The sequence below is a fragment of the Labeo rohita genome, chromosome 5 (assembly GCF_022985175.1).
Source record: "Labeo rohita strain BAU-BD-2019 chromosome 5, IGBB_LRoh.1.0, whole genome shotgun sequence".
Lineage (NCBI taxonomy): Eukaryota > Metazoa > Chordata > Actinopteri > Cypriniformes > Cyprinidae > Labeo > Labeo rohita.
This window is the reverse complement of record NC_066873.1, coordinates 45,448,472-45,467,897: the sequence shown is the minus strand read 5'-3', so window position 1 is coordinate 45,467,897 and position 19,426 is coordinate 45,448,472. Positions and strand designations below refer to the sequence as shown.

General features: G+C 28.5%; 1 protein-coding gene across 3 annotated transcripts in view; it reads right to left on the bottom strand.

The window, feature by feature from the left end:
• Nucleotides 1-19,426, bottom strand: part of mcc (MCC regulator of WNT signaling pathway) — a 112,328-nt gene that overhangs the window by 57,090 nt on the left and 35,812 nt on the right. For all 3 annotated transcript variants that reach the window (XM_051110220.1, XM_051110221.1, XM_051110222.1), the window contains one exon: nt 7,788-7,901. In XM_051110220.1, coding sequence (XP_050966177.1) covers nt 7,788-7,901 — 114 coding nt within the window. The remainder of the gene's footprint in view (nt 1-7,787; nt 7,902-19,426) is intronic.

The window sequence follows — 19,426 nt, the reverse complement described above, 5'->3', positions numbered from 1 at the left end:
CGAAGATAATGCACATTTTCCATTTTCATATAATTTGAAATAAATTTTGAAAAATTGTTGCATTTTTTTTTAATTATCTGAAATGTGCTAAAATAAAAAAAGTGACTTGTATAATGCAATTAATGTCAAGAATGCAACAATTATCTGTTGATTAAGTTCATTCATTCCTTGCCAATAATAATTTGGATAAAAAAAAAAATAGTGCTTTTAATTTAAGAAAAACTACCATTTCATAAACCCACACACAGACGCTCAGGTCTTCACGGCAACCCGTCAAAATAAAAGTTTGGCTTATCTTGAAGAAATTGTGATAAAAATGTGTTTCATTTGTACAATAGAATGTACGTCTCAAGTAAAATAATAATTATTGTATAGTAATAATCACTATTTTGCTTCCATGTTTAATTTTATACATAAACACCTGTTGTGCAGTTCTTTTCCAAAATAAAAGTAATTTTTTTTATTCTAAATTAAATTAGTTTTATGACTTCATTTGATTACCAGGAAAAAAACCTATGTATATATATATGTGTGTATATATATAGTGTGTGTGTGTGTACTGTGTAATTAGTGTGTATATATAAATACACACCAATTAATTCTATATTTAAAAGAATTATTCATGTACAAAACATTTTTATTTATATATAATGTAAATTTGTATATATATAAAAAGTTTGTATATACAAAAATGATAATAAATGCATATAATTGTAAAAAATTTTTAATATGTATACATGAATGTGTTTGTATTTATATATACATAATATTTACACACAGTACACACACATATATATTAGACCAACTCAAACTTTTATTTCGTATGCAATTAATCATTTGCCAGCCCTAATATATAGTTTATATATTAATATATCATATTACAGCATATAATTCATATTTAAACAGGATGTTTTATTCATGTGCTGTGTATTTTTATGCTTAGAAAATATTAGAAAAATACACATATATATAATCAAATGAAGTTCTCTGGAATCAAGAGTGAGTTGAGGCTCGTGTGAGTGTTATATGTGTTGGGCGTCTACATCTTTCTGAAACTTTATGAGGCTCAATTTCAGTGAAGATGCTGCGTATGCAGATGTTATATAGAAAAAGCAGCTTTTGGACCCGAACCAGACAAAAGTCTGAGAACGGGGACGCCGAACGTAACTGAAGATCTCAATGCGACTATCAGCTTGACAGCATGTGTTTTCACTTTTGGTTGGGGTTTTTTCATTAAGCGGATGTGTCACGAATAGTCAGCGCACCGTTGATTCGCTGCTCTCATTTCTGGACGCCGGCTGATGTTTATGGCTGCGTTTCAACAGTAATTCTCGCTGGCAACAATACTCGCTTTGTTTCAGGAGAGGATTCGGGACGTGTGGGACTGCTTGATGAAAAGTGTTGCTTTATGGGAAAACACACGGAGGGGAAGACACAAGAGCGTATTGAACACAAAGAGAATGGAGCCTCTTAACAGCACTCTCTGAAATAGGCTGCAGGTCAAAGGTCAAGACACCCCCGGGTCGAGGTCAAAGGTCAAGACCGAGGCATGCGCCTGAGGCCGTCTCGCCCCTTCATGGCATCTTTCGGTCTCAGATATTCCTTCATGAATACTACAAGTACAACGACGAGACCTTCACCTTTCACACTTACTTTTGAACAATTTAATCCAGATTGACCGAGAACAGAACAACTGATGGTTAATACAATTTCAATAAATATCAAACAAAAATTATCATTGGCAAGCAATGAATGAACTTAATCAACAGATAATTGTTGCATGCTTGACAATTGCATTATACAAGTTTAATTATAATTAATTATAATTAAAAAAACAACAACAACAACAATTTTTTAAAATTCAGTTTAAATTATATGAAAATGGAAAATGTGCATTATCTTCGGCAAAGATAAAGATATATACAGATATAAAAAAAATTATATATATATAAAAAATATATATATATATATATATATATATATATATAAAATTTATATACTTTGTTTTACACCCTGGAACATTTAATGAAATTGTATTATAAATATTATAAATTATTATAATATAATGTTTAATATTATAAACATTATTTATAAATATCATTGTATTTTTTTATCATAAATATATTTTAGAATAATAATAATAATGATAAATTAATGGCTATAACATATAATATAGTGAAATTTACTTTATTCCCTTTATTCCCTTGTATAGAAATAATAATAATGATTAATTAATGGTTATTGTATCATAATAATGATATAATAATGGTTATAATTATGGTTATTATATATCATAATTGATATAATTTCTGTTTTATACCCTGGAACATTTATTGAAATTGTATTATAAATATTATAAATTAAATAATATAATATAATGTGTAATATTATAAACATTATTTATAAATAGCATTGTATTTATTTAATTATAATTACATATTTAAATATGCATACATATAAATTGACATTTTTAAAATGATTTTATAGAAATAATAATAATAATCATCATAATAATAATAATAATTAATTAATGGTTATTATATCATAATAATGATAAAATAATGGTTATAATTAATGGTTATTATATATCATAATTGATATAATATCTGTTTTATACCCTGGAACATTTATTGAAACTGTATTATAAATATTACAAACCATTAAATAATATACTATAATGTTTAATATTATAAACATTATTTATAAATATCAATGTATTTATTAAATTATAATTACATATTTAAATATGTATAAATATAAATTGGCTTGTTTCTAAAAGTATTATTTCATAGAAATAATAATAATGATTAATTAATTGTTAATATATCATAATAATGATGGTTATAATTAATTGTTATTATATATCATAATTGATATAATTTTTGTTTTATACCCTGGAACATTTACTGAAATTGTATTATAAACATAATAAATTATTATAATATAATGTTTAATATTATACACATTATTTATAAATATAATTGTATTTATTTAATTATAAATATAGGTTTGAATATGTATACATATAAATTGACTTTTGTTTTTAAAATTATTTTATAGAAATAATAATAATAATAATAATAATAATAATAATAATTATTATTATTATTATTATTAATTTATGGTTATTATATATCATAATTGATATAATTTCTGTTTTATACCCTGGAACATTTACTGAAATTGTATTATAAATATTATAAATTATTATAATATATTATAATATAATGTATAATATTATAAACATTATTTATAAATATAATTGTATTTATTTAATTATAAATATAGATTTGAAAATGTATACATATAAATTGACTTATTTTTTAAATTATTTTATAGAAATAATAATGATTAATTAATTATTATTAGTCAAACTGAAAGCATGTGGTAATGCTTAACTTTAGCATAACTTGTACTATTCATTTCAGGTACACTATTTAATATACACAATATTTCAAAATTCAAAATTTTTTACAAATTATTTCAAAGCTAAAATACATATATATAAAAACAAACAAACAAACAAACAAAATACACACCCTATTTCATAAAGCCCCGCCCCCAAAGGGCAAATCAGCCAGCAAACAGGGACTCACAAAATGATTGACAGGCAGAGAACGTTTCTGATTGGCCCAAAAACAGTGGGCTGCTTTGCTGCCACTATTTCAGTTTCAGAGCCTTAGGTTTGCATAGAAATGTCCGCAGCTTCCTATTCCAGTGAGATTTGTCAGGCAGCAGCGACATTTGAGGTTCACATCATCTGTAACACGGACTAGACGGCAGTCTTTTAATTATCGCCACTCGTCCGGGTCTGATGACTCGTGTCCACTTCAACAGTCAAGTGACGCTGACGGCCTGACGTTGCTCGCGGCCATAAGCACCGGCGACAGATGGAGCTGTCGCGGCGCCGGGGATGATGGGAGAGCGGCGGATCACGAGTGTCCAGATGCGCTTTTCATGCATGTACAGCAGACAAATTAGCTGTCAGATTGAGAATCACATCTATGTGTCATAATAAACACCTGCGCAAACAATTAGAAACGCAGAAACCTGTACCAACATGTTCTTTTAGTGCCACTGAGATCCTATTATATCGGAATTATGATACTATTATTTTTACTAATATTTTGATTTGTTTTTATATCATATACTCTGATTCAATTGTAATTTTATTTAAAATTTAGTAATTTTGTTGTGCATTTTTGTCATTTTTATTAGTTTTAGTTTTTTTTTATGTTTATCTAATTTTTTATTTATTTTTATTTTTTAAGTGTATTTATTTTAGCACATCAAAATTTCAGTTAATGTTTATTTTATTTCATTTTTTTATTGTTTTAGTTTATTGTTTAGTTAATTACTATAACCATCAACAAGCAGTGGACAGTTAATAGCTAACTGAGTGTCTTATAATCTTACATATTAAAGTACATTTTTATTAATGTGATAAAACAGGTGAAAAAAAATCCACATTGGAAAACTGGAAAACTAAATCTAAGCCATAAAAAAATGTTATTTGAAATAAACAAATGCTCAAACATACTAAAAAATTAAAAAATAAACATTAAAAAATAACTATATAGACATTTAAAAAGACAAAGATTCAAAATATTAATAAAATCTATATATTTATCATTGAAATAATAGCATCATTATGACACTGTTTTTTCACTAATAGTTTGAATTAGTTTTTTATATTATATACACTTCATTTTCATTTTAGTTAAAGTTTTATTAATTTTGCTGTGTATTTTTTTTCAATTTTTATTCATTTTATTTTTATTTCAGTTTATTTTAGCACATCAAGTTTAATGTAAGCAAACACAACATTTTTTACATTTTGTTTTATTCCAGTTAATGTTTATTTTATTTTTTACTGTTTTAGTTTAATTAACTACTATAACCATCAACAATCAGTGGAAAGTTGATAGCTAATTGATGGTCTTATAATCTCACATATTAAAATACATTTTTATTAATATAATAAAACAGGTGAAAAAAAACCTCCACATTGGGGAAAAAACGTAACTAAATCTAAAGCCATAAATAAATAAATAATTGTTATTTGAAATGAAATAAATGTTGAAATATACTACAAATGTGAAAAAAAAAAAAAAAAATAACTATATAGACATTTTAAAAAGACAAAAATCACACAACAAAAGCACTAAAACCAACTAAAATTAAGAAAATGGAAAATATAAACAAATTAAAAATTCAAAGATCGAAAATATTAATAAAATCTATATATTTATTATTAAAATACCATCATAGCATCACTATGACACATCATTTTTGACTAATATTTTGAATTAGTTTTTATATTATATACACTTAATTTTCATTTTAATTTTAGTTAAATTTGTATTAATTTTGTTGTGTATTATTGTCATTTTTATTTCAGTTTATTTATTCAGTTTATTTAAGTTTAAGTTAATGTTTCAGTTAATGTTTATTTTATTTAAATTTTTATTATTTTAGTTTATAGTTTAGTTAACTACTATAACCATCAACAAGCAGTGGACAGCTGATAGCTAATTGATGGTCTTATAATCTCACATATTAAAATAATTTTTTATTAATATAATAAAATGGGTGAAAAAAAAAAAACTCCACATTGGGAGAAAAAAATCATAACTAAATCTAAAGCCATAAAAAACATTTTTGTTATTTATAATAAAATAAATGTTAACTGAAATATACTAAAATATATTTTAAAAAATCATTAAAAAAAAAAATAAAAATAACATAATATATAGACATTTAAAAAGACAAAAATCACTAAAACTTTAACCAAAATTAAGAAAATGGAAAATAAAAAAAAAAAAAAAAAAAAACTAGTGCTGGAAAACAATTAATCGTCATTAATTGCATCCAAAATAAAAGTTTGTGTGTACATAACATATGCGTGTGTAGTGTGTATATTTATTATGTATATATAAAGACACACACATGCAGTATATATTATTTAAATATTTACACGTATAAATTTATATTCACATAATTTACGTTATATATAAATATATGCATGTGTGTGTATTTATATATACATAATAAAAATACACAGTAAACACACATATATTTCTATTATTAGAGCCAAGCCATCGATCTAAACATCTACAACACGCTAACAACTACAGAGCAACTTCAACTTCTACTTCTTTATAACACAACGCTTCTTCGCAGTAACCAAAAACACTTCATTTAAAATCAAATGTGATTTATAATGCACCAGATTATTTTTTTAGTAGACTTGCCTTAGATTAAAAACACAACACTAGATAAAGAGCATCAAAGAGCTGCCAGACACAATGAATCATTAATATCAGCTGTTGTTGACGTGTTAATTGGGGTCTCAACATTAGCGCCAGAACCAGAGACGCCTGATTAATTAGCAAACAAACCCACGCAGACGTGATGCTAATGACGGGAAACTGTGAGAAAACTAGTGACATTTACACGCCAAAGAGCAGCGATGACACGCATGACACAAATCAGGTTCAAGTTCACTGAAAACATGTCACACCCTGAAATCAAAACGGATTTAATGCACATTTTGGTCTTATTGCGAACGATGCATCCATGCATATATATTTTTAAAACTTGAATATGTTACAATATTGCCAATCCAACTTATTAGACTGATTATACTGAAAATATTAGGCAAGAAAAACAATGTATTTATCAACTGATTGCATGGTGAAAATGGGTTTTACATACCAGAATCAGAGTTATTATAGTGAACTGAAACCAAAAACAGAAAATGTTATTTTACAGAAATATATTTTATTTAATTTATTCCTAAAAATAAAATAAATGTTAACTGAAATATTATCATGTATATATATATATATATATATATATATTTAACAAATAAATATTTATATTTATATAACAAAAAAAAAAAAAATAAAATAAAATAAAATAAAATAAAATATAATATATATATATATATATATATATATATATATATATACACACACAAATAAATATTTATATAACAAATACTTAAGTCTTTCTTAAGAAAATAAAAAAAAAATTAAACTAAAAAATAAAATAAAATAAAACAAAATAAGCTGACCAGGACAAAACTAAATGTCCAACCGTGAATTTGGCTATTAGTTAACATTACTCATATTATAAGTTATCCATAAATATGTCCATAATTTCAAAACATTTGCATGTTCACAATTATCTGATGTTGGTTAATGGTCACTTGATAAAATATTTAATCTTTTTACACTGCAAAAAATGCTTTTCTTACTTAAACTTTTGTCTTGTTTCCAGGCAAAATATCTACAAATTCTTAAATCAAGAAGGATTTCCTACACAAGTAAAAATGATTTTGATTTCACAAAAAAGTAGTCAAAATTAAGTGATTTTTTTTTTCTTTTTTATTTGACAGTTTCATGATTTTATTAATTATTAGCTATTTTTTAACTCACAAACCCCAGTTTGTGGCCAAAGTGATGCCAACAAAGCAAATAATGAGATATTTTTATAAAAGATTATGAAATGCAAACTATTTTTTCCTTTTATAATATCATGCAGTGATGAATCATTCACAGCAAGACCAGAAACAGCATCAGGAAAGGAAATCAACCCGACTGCGTTTCTGGTTTCTGGACGGACACTGGTTTCCAGTGAGACGGATGAGAGGAACGGAGAGAGGATGCACTGCAGAGCTGGCGTGCAGGTTTGTTGTGTGCAAACATCTCACGTGCCAGGATCTGACAGAGTGTGAGTGAGTGAGTGTGAGTGTGTGTGTGTGTGTGTGTGTGTGTAGCGACCTGTGCTTTGGCCAGTCTCTTCTCCAGCGCGTCTCTCTCTCTCTCTGTCTGCAGCAGCCGCTGGTTGAGCTCCACCACGTCACCCTTCAGAGACGCCAGCGCAGCCAGATGCAGCTGAACACAGACACAACACACACATTACAGCACGGAAAACACTCGCAGACGTTAAAAATCACAACAAACACGGTCTGTTTCTCTACTGAACTTGAATGTCATATAAACATCTACTGTTTAACCGTATGGAAAAATTAAGATTAAAAAAAAAATGTTTTACAGGACTCACCAAGGCTGCATTTATTTGACCAATTGTGAAATATTATTAATGTAATAAAAAGTGTGAAATTGTATTTTTTTCTAAAACATACTTTAAAATATTTATTTACAACTTTACTTTTTTTTTAACAGTGCATTTGTGGTTGGGAAGATTTGTAATGTTTTTGAAAGAACTTTTTTCTGCTCACCAAAGCTGCATTTATTTGATCAAAAATACTGAAAAAATTGTGAAATATTATTACTATTTTAAAATAACTCTTTCTTTGTGAATCTAACTAAAAATGTAATTTATTTCTGTGATCAAATCTGAATTTTCAGTATCATTACTCCAGTCTTCAGTGTCACATGATCCTTCAGAAATCATTCTAATATGCTGATTTGCTGCTCAACAAACATTTCTGATTATTATCAATGTTGAAAACAGTTGTGCTGTGCAATATTTTTGGGGAAACTGTGATGCATTTTATTTTTCAGGATTCACAGATGAATAGAAAGTTCAAAAGGACAGCATTTATTTGAAATAGTTATTATTGCAGAATAAAATTATGCATTTATTTTAAAAAATGTGGTGTGATCCTCATCATCTAAACATATCTGACAAATCTATCATTCATTTCTTTATGAGTAAAATGTTTTTGCAGTGGAAACACAAAACACACACACACACACTACTGACATCAGACAGTGAATCTGTGATGTCTACTCAAATCTATTTCACATCTCAGTGGAGAGAAAGAAATAAATTGCACAGTTCTTTCTTTCTGCTGAACAAAATTGAAGCTCAGGAAGAAGCAAACACAAACCCAGAGAGTTTATGAGAACGAGGCAAACACACACACACACACACTCTCTCTCTCTCTCACACCATCAGCGTCTGGCATGAGAACACTGCATTCAGTGTGTGTGTGAGTGTGTGTGTGTGTGAGTGTTTTACAGTGAAAGTGTTCAGCTCAGGCTAAAACTGTTTATTTAGGACTACATATTTTCCCACATACTATAAAACTATGATCACCCTTAAGCAAAATAACAACACAGCTACTAGCCACAACTTCGCAAGACTGTTCAACTAGTTTGCAAAGTATTCATTTCATATATGAGTGTGCTTGGTTTACATGCACCGATGTATTGATAAAAGCAATTATTTGCATTAACGGCCATCGATTAAAAAAACAGCTGATGATTACGGCTGACAATTATTTCCTGTCAATCAAAAATGTGTCAGACAGCAACAACATTTCCTGTGTTGGATTTAGGGCTGTCAAGGTTAAAACAATAATAGCACAGGTTCTGTTTGACCCTATGAATCACCCATAGTTCAAGTCAGGGTTGCCAGATCCGCAGTTTTCACTTCACCAAACTTTATTTGTAATGCACCGCCCATCCAATCACAATGAGCTTTGTGCTTTGGTACTTATGATAAGAAACAAAGTTTCAGCTTTTAAATCAAATATGTTTAATTACACAATTCAAACAATAAATACCATTTTGCTATTAAAAAATAAACACCTGAGGGGCTTATTTACACTTAATTATACATAAGACACGCTTTTATGTAAACTACCTTGTGCGCAATTGAGTTGTATCTAACTTAAAACTGCAGTTCAGTTCATTCATTTTAACCTCTAATACTATGTATCAAATGAGAGGGTTCCCTGTATAGTTTACAGCATTAGTTGCAGGACTCTATGCTCACTTTTCTTTTTAGGAGCACTTGTGATCGTCAAAAAATCTAGAATTAGCCTTCTCATTATGATGTGATATTTCACTCCTTAAAGTGATTTACAGGGGAATTTTGTTTTTACCTTTGTAATGGGATTTTTCAAGTATGTCATCTTTTATGTCATTTTTTTTTTAATTATTTTTATAACATTTCTAATGAAACAACAGAATAAGAACAAGCAGAATAAGAATAAGTTGTAAAATTAATTTGAACTACAGAGGTGCACAGAAGAACACAAAAGTGTCTTGTAGGTGTATTTTCATGTGTTTAATGAGGCTCAGAGGTGGCATGAGTGCAATCAAATTTATAAATTCATGTTGAGATTAGTGTTGTAAATATTAAATTTTGAATATGAAAATCTTAAATGATTTAAGCAACCGAAAAGATACTTTGAAAACGAAACTAAAACTGCCAGTAGGTGGTGGCAAGTCGGTGATTTAATTACTGAATCATTCATTCATTTGATTCGTTCGAACAGCTGATTCACTTAGGAATAATGCAAGCGACTCTTTTAGTGACTTACGATTAATCACAGAACTGGCATTACTGACGAGATGCGCATGATAATTGCATCAGATTATTTGCACAACCCTACTGTCTTTATGAATGGGAAATTGAATCATTGACTCACTAGATTCGTTTAATAAACGAAACAGCGCTGTGTTTGAATGGAGATGCGCAGCGGCTCGTGTGACTCGTTTCAAACTATTTTTGACGACGAAATAGAGCAAAATCAGGCAATAGTGTTATAGTCAGACGATGTAAGTTGTTTAATATTAACTTCTTGTTTATTTAACTGTTGTATTAAATCAATATCTCATTTACAAACTCCCTTAAAAGTAATTAAAAGCTGTCCCTCATCTTAGTTCATCACAATCTCACAAAGTTCCATTATAATCAACGAACACAATGAATCTCTTATTTTCACTCTCTCAACACTGTGTTTCTGAAAGGATTGGTGAGATATGTCTGTGATACATTACTCAACATTGCAAAAACACTTAGAAACCTTTGAAGCTCCTCTCAGAGCAAACACAAATATGCTGATCGGGTCAGCTGGCCCTAAATATTTTTTCATTGTCGCAATCACGTCACACTCACAACGGGTAACAAACACACATGCTGAGATTTCATAAGACGAGGACAAATGCCTAATAAAAAACAGCAGTTAGAAATGACAAACAATAGGCGAACACTGACAGAACGCTGCGAGAATGAAGACAGATGAATTACGCAGAGGAAGCGACCGCTGCAACAATCAGTCAGGCAATTAGAAAATCCATTCTAACGAGCCTGACCTCTGACCTCTATTATAACGACGTGCATTTCCATCAGACAGCGACAGCAGCCGATGAATATGAACTGGAGTCTTTACAGAATCCATACTATATTATCTCATTTGAATAATTTCTCTGTTCAGTTCAATCTTTATGGACTCAAATTAAACATCAAAGTCGTTTATTGCCATTTGCATCATGTATGAAGTACAATAAAAACCTCACTTGAATGACACTAACCAGAGCAAAACAACAGAAAGTCTAACCAGTAATTTGTCTATTAGTTACCATTATCCAACTGAATGTAACAATTATCTTTCGAGGCCTAAAACTGTCGCGGCTGCTCTCTGAGAATCTGCTTCCTGAAAGTGTTTCCTGTCGTTCGTCCATTTCCTGAATCGGTGTCCGCTCGTGATTAAAGAAACACCTGGAAAATTCCTCCTGTGCGGAGCGTGACGCTGTGAGCGCAAATGAAACCCAGCTGGAGTTTTTGCGGGCCGCTGATATAAAAACAGCTCTGTCTAATAAAAAGACACTTACATACAGTGTTACAGAACAGAGACTGACCTTATAAAAACATTCATGGACTCTCTGTAAATTTGTCACACTTTAATAGGGAAACAGGGGAAAAGCCACATGAGAGAAGGGATGTAATATTTTAAGTTAAAATACAAGTCTACAGTAATGAAGATGAAGATATACTGCATCAAAAGAAAATCATTTGGTGCAGAACAAACTAAATTAATTAAACAGGACTTTTGAATGACTGACTATACACATTTAAACCATTAAAAGATCCACTTCTATTGACAGCATCTGTAACATTATGTTCATTAATACAGAAATCAGTTTTTGAAATTAACTTCAAATATTTATTAAATTATATTAAAAGGTCTTAAAATTTGATTTATCAGTTTTCATTATATATGAACGTTGTTCAGAAATAGTAGCAGTGATATTTAGTACTAAACAAATACTAAAGTAACTTATTAATTTAATTAATTAATTAAACTTATTAACAATTCATTTACAAAATTAAATTAATAAAAAAACTGCCTATACAAGTACAATATTACTGGATTTTCAAATACTGAAGAATTAGCAAAATCAGTCAAATTAATTATCTATACATATACATAAAAGTCTAATTTAATACAGTTGAATATATAAACAATATTATTCAATTTTTAAATATTACACAAATATAAAAATATATAATTCAATACAGTTGCATACAGTAGTACAATTTTAGATTTTCAAATAAAAAAATATTAATTAAAATTAAAGATTAAAAATCTACTTCCATATGAGTATTATTAGATTTTCAAATACTACAGAAACAGTAAAATGACTAAATTTAATTAAGAATTAAAAAAAAATCTAATTCAACACAGTTGCATCTATAAGTATAATATTATTAGATTTTTAAATAGTAAAATTACTAGATGAACTGCATATACAAGTAAAATATTAGATTTTTAGATGCTACACAATAATTTATAAAAATGTATTCTAATTCAATACATTTGCATGTACAAGTGGAATATTATTAAAATTTCAAAATGTAATTAGATATTATATATATTATTCTAATTTAATACAGTAAAATATTATTATTATTATTATTATTATTAGATTTTTAAATATTACACAAAAGCTAAATTTAATAAATTAACTTTAATACATCTGCATATACAGGTAGAATATGAGTGGATATTCAAATACTACACAAACAGAAAAATTACTAAATTAAATGAGAGATTAAAAATATATATTATTCTAATTTAATACAGTTGAATATATAAATAGAATATTATTTGATGTTTAAATATTTCACAAATACTAAATTTAATAAATTACCTTTAATCATTAAAAATATATATTATTCTAATTTAATACAGCTGCCCATATAGTAGCATGAAAGTTGATTTTCAAATAGTACACACATAGAAAAAATACTAAATTAAATTAACTAAGAATTTAAAAAATATATAATTCTAATTCAATACAGCTGCACGTACAAGTAAAATAATATTAGATTTTTAAAATCAAAATTTCAAGCCATGTGTTAAATCTGTAAAGAGTAAAAAAAAAAAAAAAAAAAAAAAAAAAAAAAAAAAAGACATCTAAACATCACGCACGCGCACAAAAGAATGAAATTTGTAAAAAAACAAAACAAAACAAAAAAAAAAACTAAACAGCTAATCTTAGACATCCTATTAATGCTGGAAAGGCGGCCAACATGACCTCAGACACAAATAAAGGCCGTCTGGACAATGTTTCCTTCAAAGTTTTTTTGAGAGTTCATAATGTCATCATCTCAAAAGCCTCAGACACAACAAACGACACTCTTGTGAAAACCAGACTGAAATCACTGTGTGATTGTCTTCCACGGAATTAATCAAAAGTTGGTCATTAAACTTAAATCAAGTCTTTTTATGAATGAAAAGGGAGGACGCGCGGTTTCATTTACTACACATAATACTGACGCTCGCAGTGATTTCAGTGTCTGTTTTACTAAATGAGGACATAAATACATTAAGAACATCTCCAGAACTGCTCTGAGAGTCACTTCTTGAGCATTTCATGGTTTCATCTGAGTAAAACAAGCATCAAATACACACACAGAAATGTAAAGGTATTCACGGCAACCCAAAGTAAAAGTTCGGTTTAACTTTATTAATCATTCAGTATGATGTATGTGCCTACTACTACTACTATTAATTAATAAAAATTTATACAATTTTTTCACACAATATTTCTTCCATGTTTTAAATTTGAATAGTAAATCCCCTTTATTTGCCAAAAATAAAATATCATTTTCATTAAAAGATCAATTAAATTAATATTTTATACCTTTATTTGATAACCAGAAAAATACACAACACATTCCATAAGGCTATTGTAAAAATAAATAAAAGTTGTTTTTATGCATTTAAAATAAACAGACATGCTAAAACATATTTGGTAATAAAACGTAAGGTGAGAAAAAATAAAACATTTCATAGGGTCCTAAACATGTCATTTTTCTTATCTTCTGATAAATTGACGGCAAACTGTATTAGATTCATGGTTTTAATTAATTACACATGATTAATTACATTTTAATTAATATAATTAAATTTAACCATTAAAAAGAATTCCAGAAAAATGAAAAACAAAAACAAACAAACAAAAAACATAAATACCATATTAAATACCATAAATATTCTCCATTCTCAAATATTTTGACTGACATTTAACAAAAATATTGAGTTTTAATTAATTACACGATTAAATACATTTTAATTAATATAATCAAATTTAACCATTAAAAAGAAGTCTAGAAAAATGAAAACAGAAAACAGAATTTGAAAAAAACAAAAAAAAAAAAAAAAAAAAACAAAAAAAAAAAAAAAAAAAAAAAAAAAAAACTGAATTTGGGAAAAAAAATAGGGCCCAGTTATAAATACATTTTCAAATCTAACATTTTATTTGTCTAACATATTTTTGTAAAGTTATAATTTTGATGTGTTTGCTATTTGCAGTGATTACTATTTAATATTGTTCATAGTGTGACAAGGTTTTTAACCCCCAGTTTAATGCCCCCGGACCCCCCTAGAAGATCCAGGTTCGACCACCTGTGTCTAACAAAATCTTATGTGAGCATGATGTGAGCTCCCACCACCACCACCAGGCCCTGATGTTTTAAAATCCTAGAAACGCCAGAGAGCAAATGCGGCACGAGGGGGTCGTTCAACAGCGGCTAATTGAATAGATTAGGGGCCGTGACACGCGTCTCACTCCATGTGTTACCAATGACGCCATTCCCAGAAACTTCACTGAACTTTTCTTCGAGTTCTCCAGCAGAACATCACGTCCAAACAACCCTCAGCTGTTTTTAAGAGACTATGGAGACGGTGATATTTATTACAAACAGAAAATCAAACAGCAAACTCTTAAATTAAATTAACTTAAGATTTTTTTTTAACATCGTTCTAATTCAACACAGCTGATTTCTGAGAAAAACTGATTTCTGAGAAACTTCACTCTTGAGCTTTTTTTTTAAGAGACTTCTGTTTCGCTCTCAAATTGAATTTTGCAATTCATGAAACGTGTGTGTGTTATAAAAACTCCATCGTTGAGTAATTCACGTAAGTGCTGTCGGCCAGTTGATTGACATATTCACACAGACGCGGTGGTGTTTGTAATCTACTAATGACCCGCTCATGATGAAGCACGCTCACTTCTGACTCTACGTCAATGTCATTTCTCTAGGGCTCACAATTAGGGTAAAAGCATCGAGTGCTCAGCCTTTCCTCTTCAATATGACACCTGATCTCCACGTCTCCTCGTGCTCCTCTTTAATGGACTCTGCGAGATGAATATCATGGAGTCACGTGAGCGCTGAAGAAGCTGAATCTCTCACACACAACCGGATCTTTATTACTGACCCCTGAGGGAATCGACCGGCAACATACGGGTTGGTTTTAACCACTAGACCACATCAGCCTCCATATCAAACAACAGGTTTACATGCACAACTTTATAGTCATTATGCTTAAATGTGCAAAACAGTTTAATTCTTTCTAGGGTTATTCATGTTAACTAAAACTAAGAACACAAAAATGTTTAACATTAACTGAAACAAAATATAGACAAAAATGCAACATTTTCTTTCAGCTACTGCCAAGGCAACATTTATTTAATTTAACTTGAAGTACTTAAATAACTAAAGCTAAACAAATTAAAAATATTTTTAAAAATAATAATATAATAAAAATAATAAAAAAAACCCAAACAAAATTATATTTTTAGCATAAATGCAATATTTTTGTTACATCTAAAAAAAAAAAAAAATGTATATGATATTCTATATTGTTTTCACAGTCATTAAAATGCACTCAATATTTAAGTGTAAAAATGTTTCACCAAAAATTTAGAAATATTTTTACACTTCAAAATATTGAGTAATTATTTGTGAAGGCAACATTTCTCATTATTTAATTTAACTTGAAGTACTTAAATAACTAAAGCTAAACAAACTAATAATAAAATAAAAATGGATTAAAAAAAAACAAACAAATTTATATTTTTAGGATAAACTCAATATTTTTTATATTAAATATATATATATATATATATATATATTTTTTTTTTTTTTTTTTATTGTATGTTTAATTATATATATATATATATATATATATATATATATATAAATATATATATTTTTTTTTATTTATTGTATGTTTAATTATATTTATATTATAATTAAACATTTTTATATATATATATATATATATATATATATATATAATTAAACATACAATAAAAATATTTTCCATTCTCAAATATTTCGATTGAAATCTAAAAAATATTGAGTATTTCCTAAAAATGTAATTTGTTGGTCAAATACTATTTTTTATTTTATGAAAAGTTAAACCATGAAAGTACTCAATTTTTTGGTGAAACATTTTTTATACTTAAAAATAAGTAATTTTTTGTGCAAGCTGTGAAAAAAAGTTGTGAATATACTGTACATATAAATATTTTTGATTCTCAAATATTTTGATATTTGAAATGTACCAAAAATATTAAGTATATCCTAGAAATATAATTTGTTATTAAAATAGTTTACAAACACAAACAATAGATATAAAGCATGAACAAAACAATGAAATATTCCATACAAATATTCTTCATTTTTAAAAAATTGGACTGAAATTTAACAAAAATAGAGTATATGCTAATATATAACTTGTTAGCGAAAAACTAGTTTATTTTTGTGAAATAAACTTGAATGATAGATATAAAGCATGAACAAAACAAAAAAAAATTATTGCATAAAAATATTCTCCATTCTCAAATATTTTGACTGAAATTTAAGCAAAACCAGTACAGAAGCACAGCTTCAGGAAATCCAGTCGTCACTGCTGACTCTGGTTTTCAAGTTTCTAATTCATTAAGTTCCGCTTCGTTTCATTAAGTCTGAAGCGGATCATTAATGGCTGTGAAAGCAGGTCTGAGACTCAATACCTCACTCAGCTCTACACAAACACTAACATGCATTAAACCACACAAGTAATGCTGACACACACACACACACACACACACACACATAGTTTATGTTGAGTTCAGAATCTGCACATACAGAACATATAGATTTTGATCAACCAATGTTCACAATATTTCTGCATGTCTTCAGCCCACTGCATGCGGTTTTTATCACATTTTGTGACTAATATGATGACTCTAGGCTCAGTTTAACACATTTAACTCCATCTGCACACTAACCCCACCAAAATCAGCACAGAAAATGTATTGTAATATTGCAATAATTAAGATTTTTTTAATGTTTTGATCAAAAATGTAGTAAAATTGTGCAATATTATTAGAATTTAAAATAGCTGTAAGTATTCTGGGAAAAAGCTGCATTTGTTTGATCAAAAATACTGTAAAAAATGTAAAATATTATTACAATTCAAAATAACAGTTCTCTATGTGAATATCTGTTAAAATATCAATTTATTTCTGTGATCAAAGCTGAATTTTCAACATTATTACTCCAGTCAGCAGTGTCACACGATAGCTAGTTTTCATTTCTCATTTTCTTGAAAAAAAAAAAAAAAAAAAAAAAAGTAATAAAAATTTTATTTTATTTATTTATTTTTTTTTTTTGTAAAACGTGTAAAACTTTACAACAAGAATTTTTTTAAACAGTGCATTTGTGGTTGGGAAGATTTTTAATGTTTTTGAAAGAAGTTTCTTCTGCTCACCAAAGCTGCATTAGTTTGATCAAAAATACTGTAAAAATGTGAAATATTATTACAATTTAAAATAACAGTTCTCTATGTGAATATCTGTTAAAATGTAATTTATTTCTGCAATCAAAGTTGCATTTTCAGCGTCATTACTCCAGTCTTCAGTGTCACATGATCCTTCAGAAATCATTCTAAGATTCTGATTTGCTGCTCAACAAACATTTCTGATTATTATCAATACTGAAAACATTTGTGCTAAACAATATTTTTATGGAAACTGTGACACATTTTATTTTTCTAGGATTCACAGATAGAAAGTTCAAAAGAATGGCATTTATCAGAAATAGAAATCTTTTGTAACATTATAAATGTCATTACTGTCACTTTTGATCAACTGAACGTATCCCTGCTAAAAAACTGGCCCTGAAATTTCAAAATAAATATAGATATTAATATAGATAGTGATAAGTGACAGAAACACCAATAAACAGAGACACACTGTAACACACCCAGCCCTACATGAGTCCCAACCTGCCAATATGAGATATTACATAATGCTTTAAATATGGGAATGACTAACAAGCCGTTACATAATAAAAACAGCTACTGAAACGTCTGTCAGGAAGAAGTTCAGTCGAGCTCTGCAGCTGCTGCCGGATCATGACAAGAAGAAGCCGGTGTGTTTTATCAGGAATAACACCCACACACACACACAGAGCTAATTTACCCAGCTGCCTGACAACATGTCAGAGGTGCCTGTGCCGCCCGACAGGAATGCTGGGAATCATCATCTCACATACACACACACTCCTGATCCGCTCACCTTTGACTGTCACCGGTATGACGCCTCACGTGTCGCTGCTGCTAAACTCCAAATGAAACGCTCAAGCGTGCGATCATCTTCAGTCTTTAAGTCTCGGTTTGTTCATATATGAATATTACAAAGCGTCTGCTCGTAGTCGCGCGAGTCTCCTATAGTGGACTACAGACGCTCTGCGTCCTCCACTTCCTTTAGCTGTTTAGGCTGGCCTTTCCTTCCTGTCAGGATAGGGAGGGATCGTCTCTGTGTGTGTGTGTGTGTGTGTGTGTGTGTGAGGTCTTTGTTATTTTCTGCTGTCTTATAAGTGTACATACACTAGTAGTCTAGTAGTATGGGGTTATTTAACTGTCAACACCTAAATTCTAACAAAAAGTTCAAATTAGGGCTTTTATTCAGCTTTAAATGATTAAAAAGTGACAGGAAAGACATTCATAATGTTACAAAAGATTCTATTTCAAATAAATGCTGTTCTTTTAAACTCTCCATTCACCTGTGGATCTTGAAAAATAAATTGCATCACAGTTTACACAAAAATATTGGGCAGCACAACTGTTTTCAACATTGATAATAATCAGAAATGTTTGTTGAGCAGCAAATCAGAATATAGAATTTAGAATGATTTCTAAAGATCATGAAGACTGAAGTAATGATGCTGTAAATTCGGCTTTGATCACAGAAATAAATTACATTTTAACATAGATTCACATAGAAACAAGCGATTTTGAATAGTAATAATATTTCAGAATTTCACTGTTTTTATTGTATTTTTGATCAGATAAATGCAAGCCTTAAAGCACAAAAACACAAAA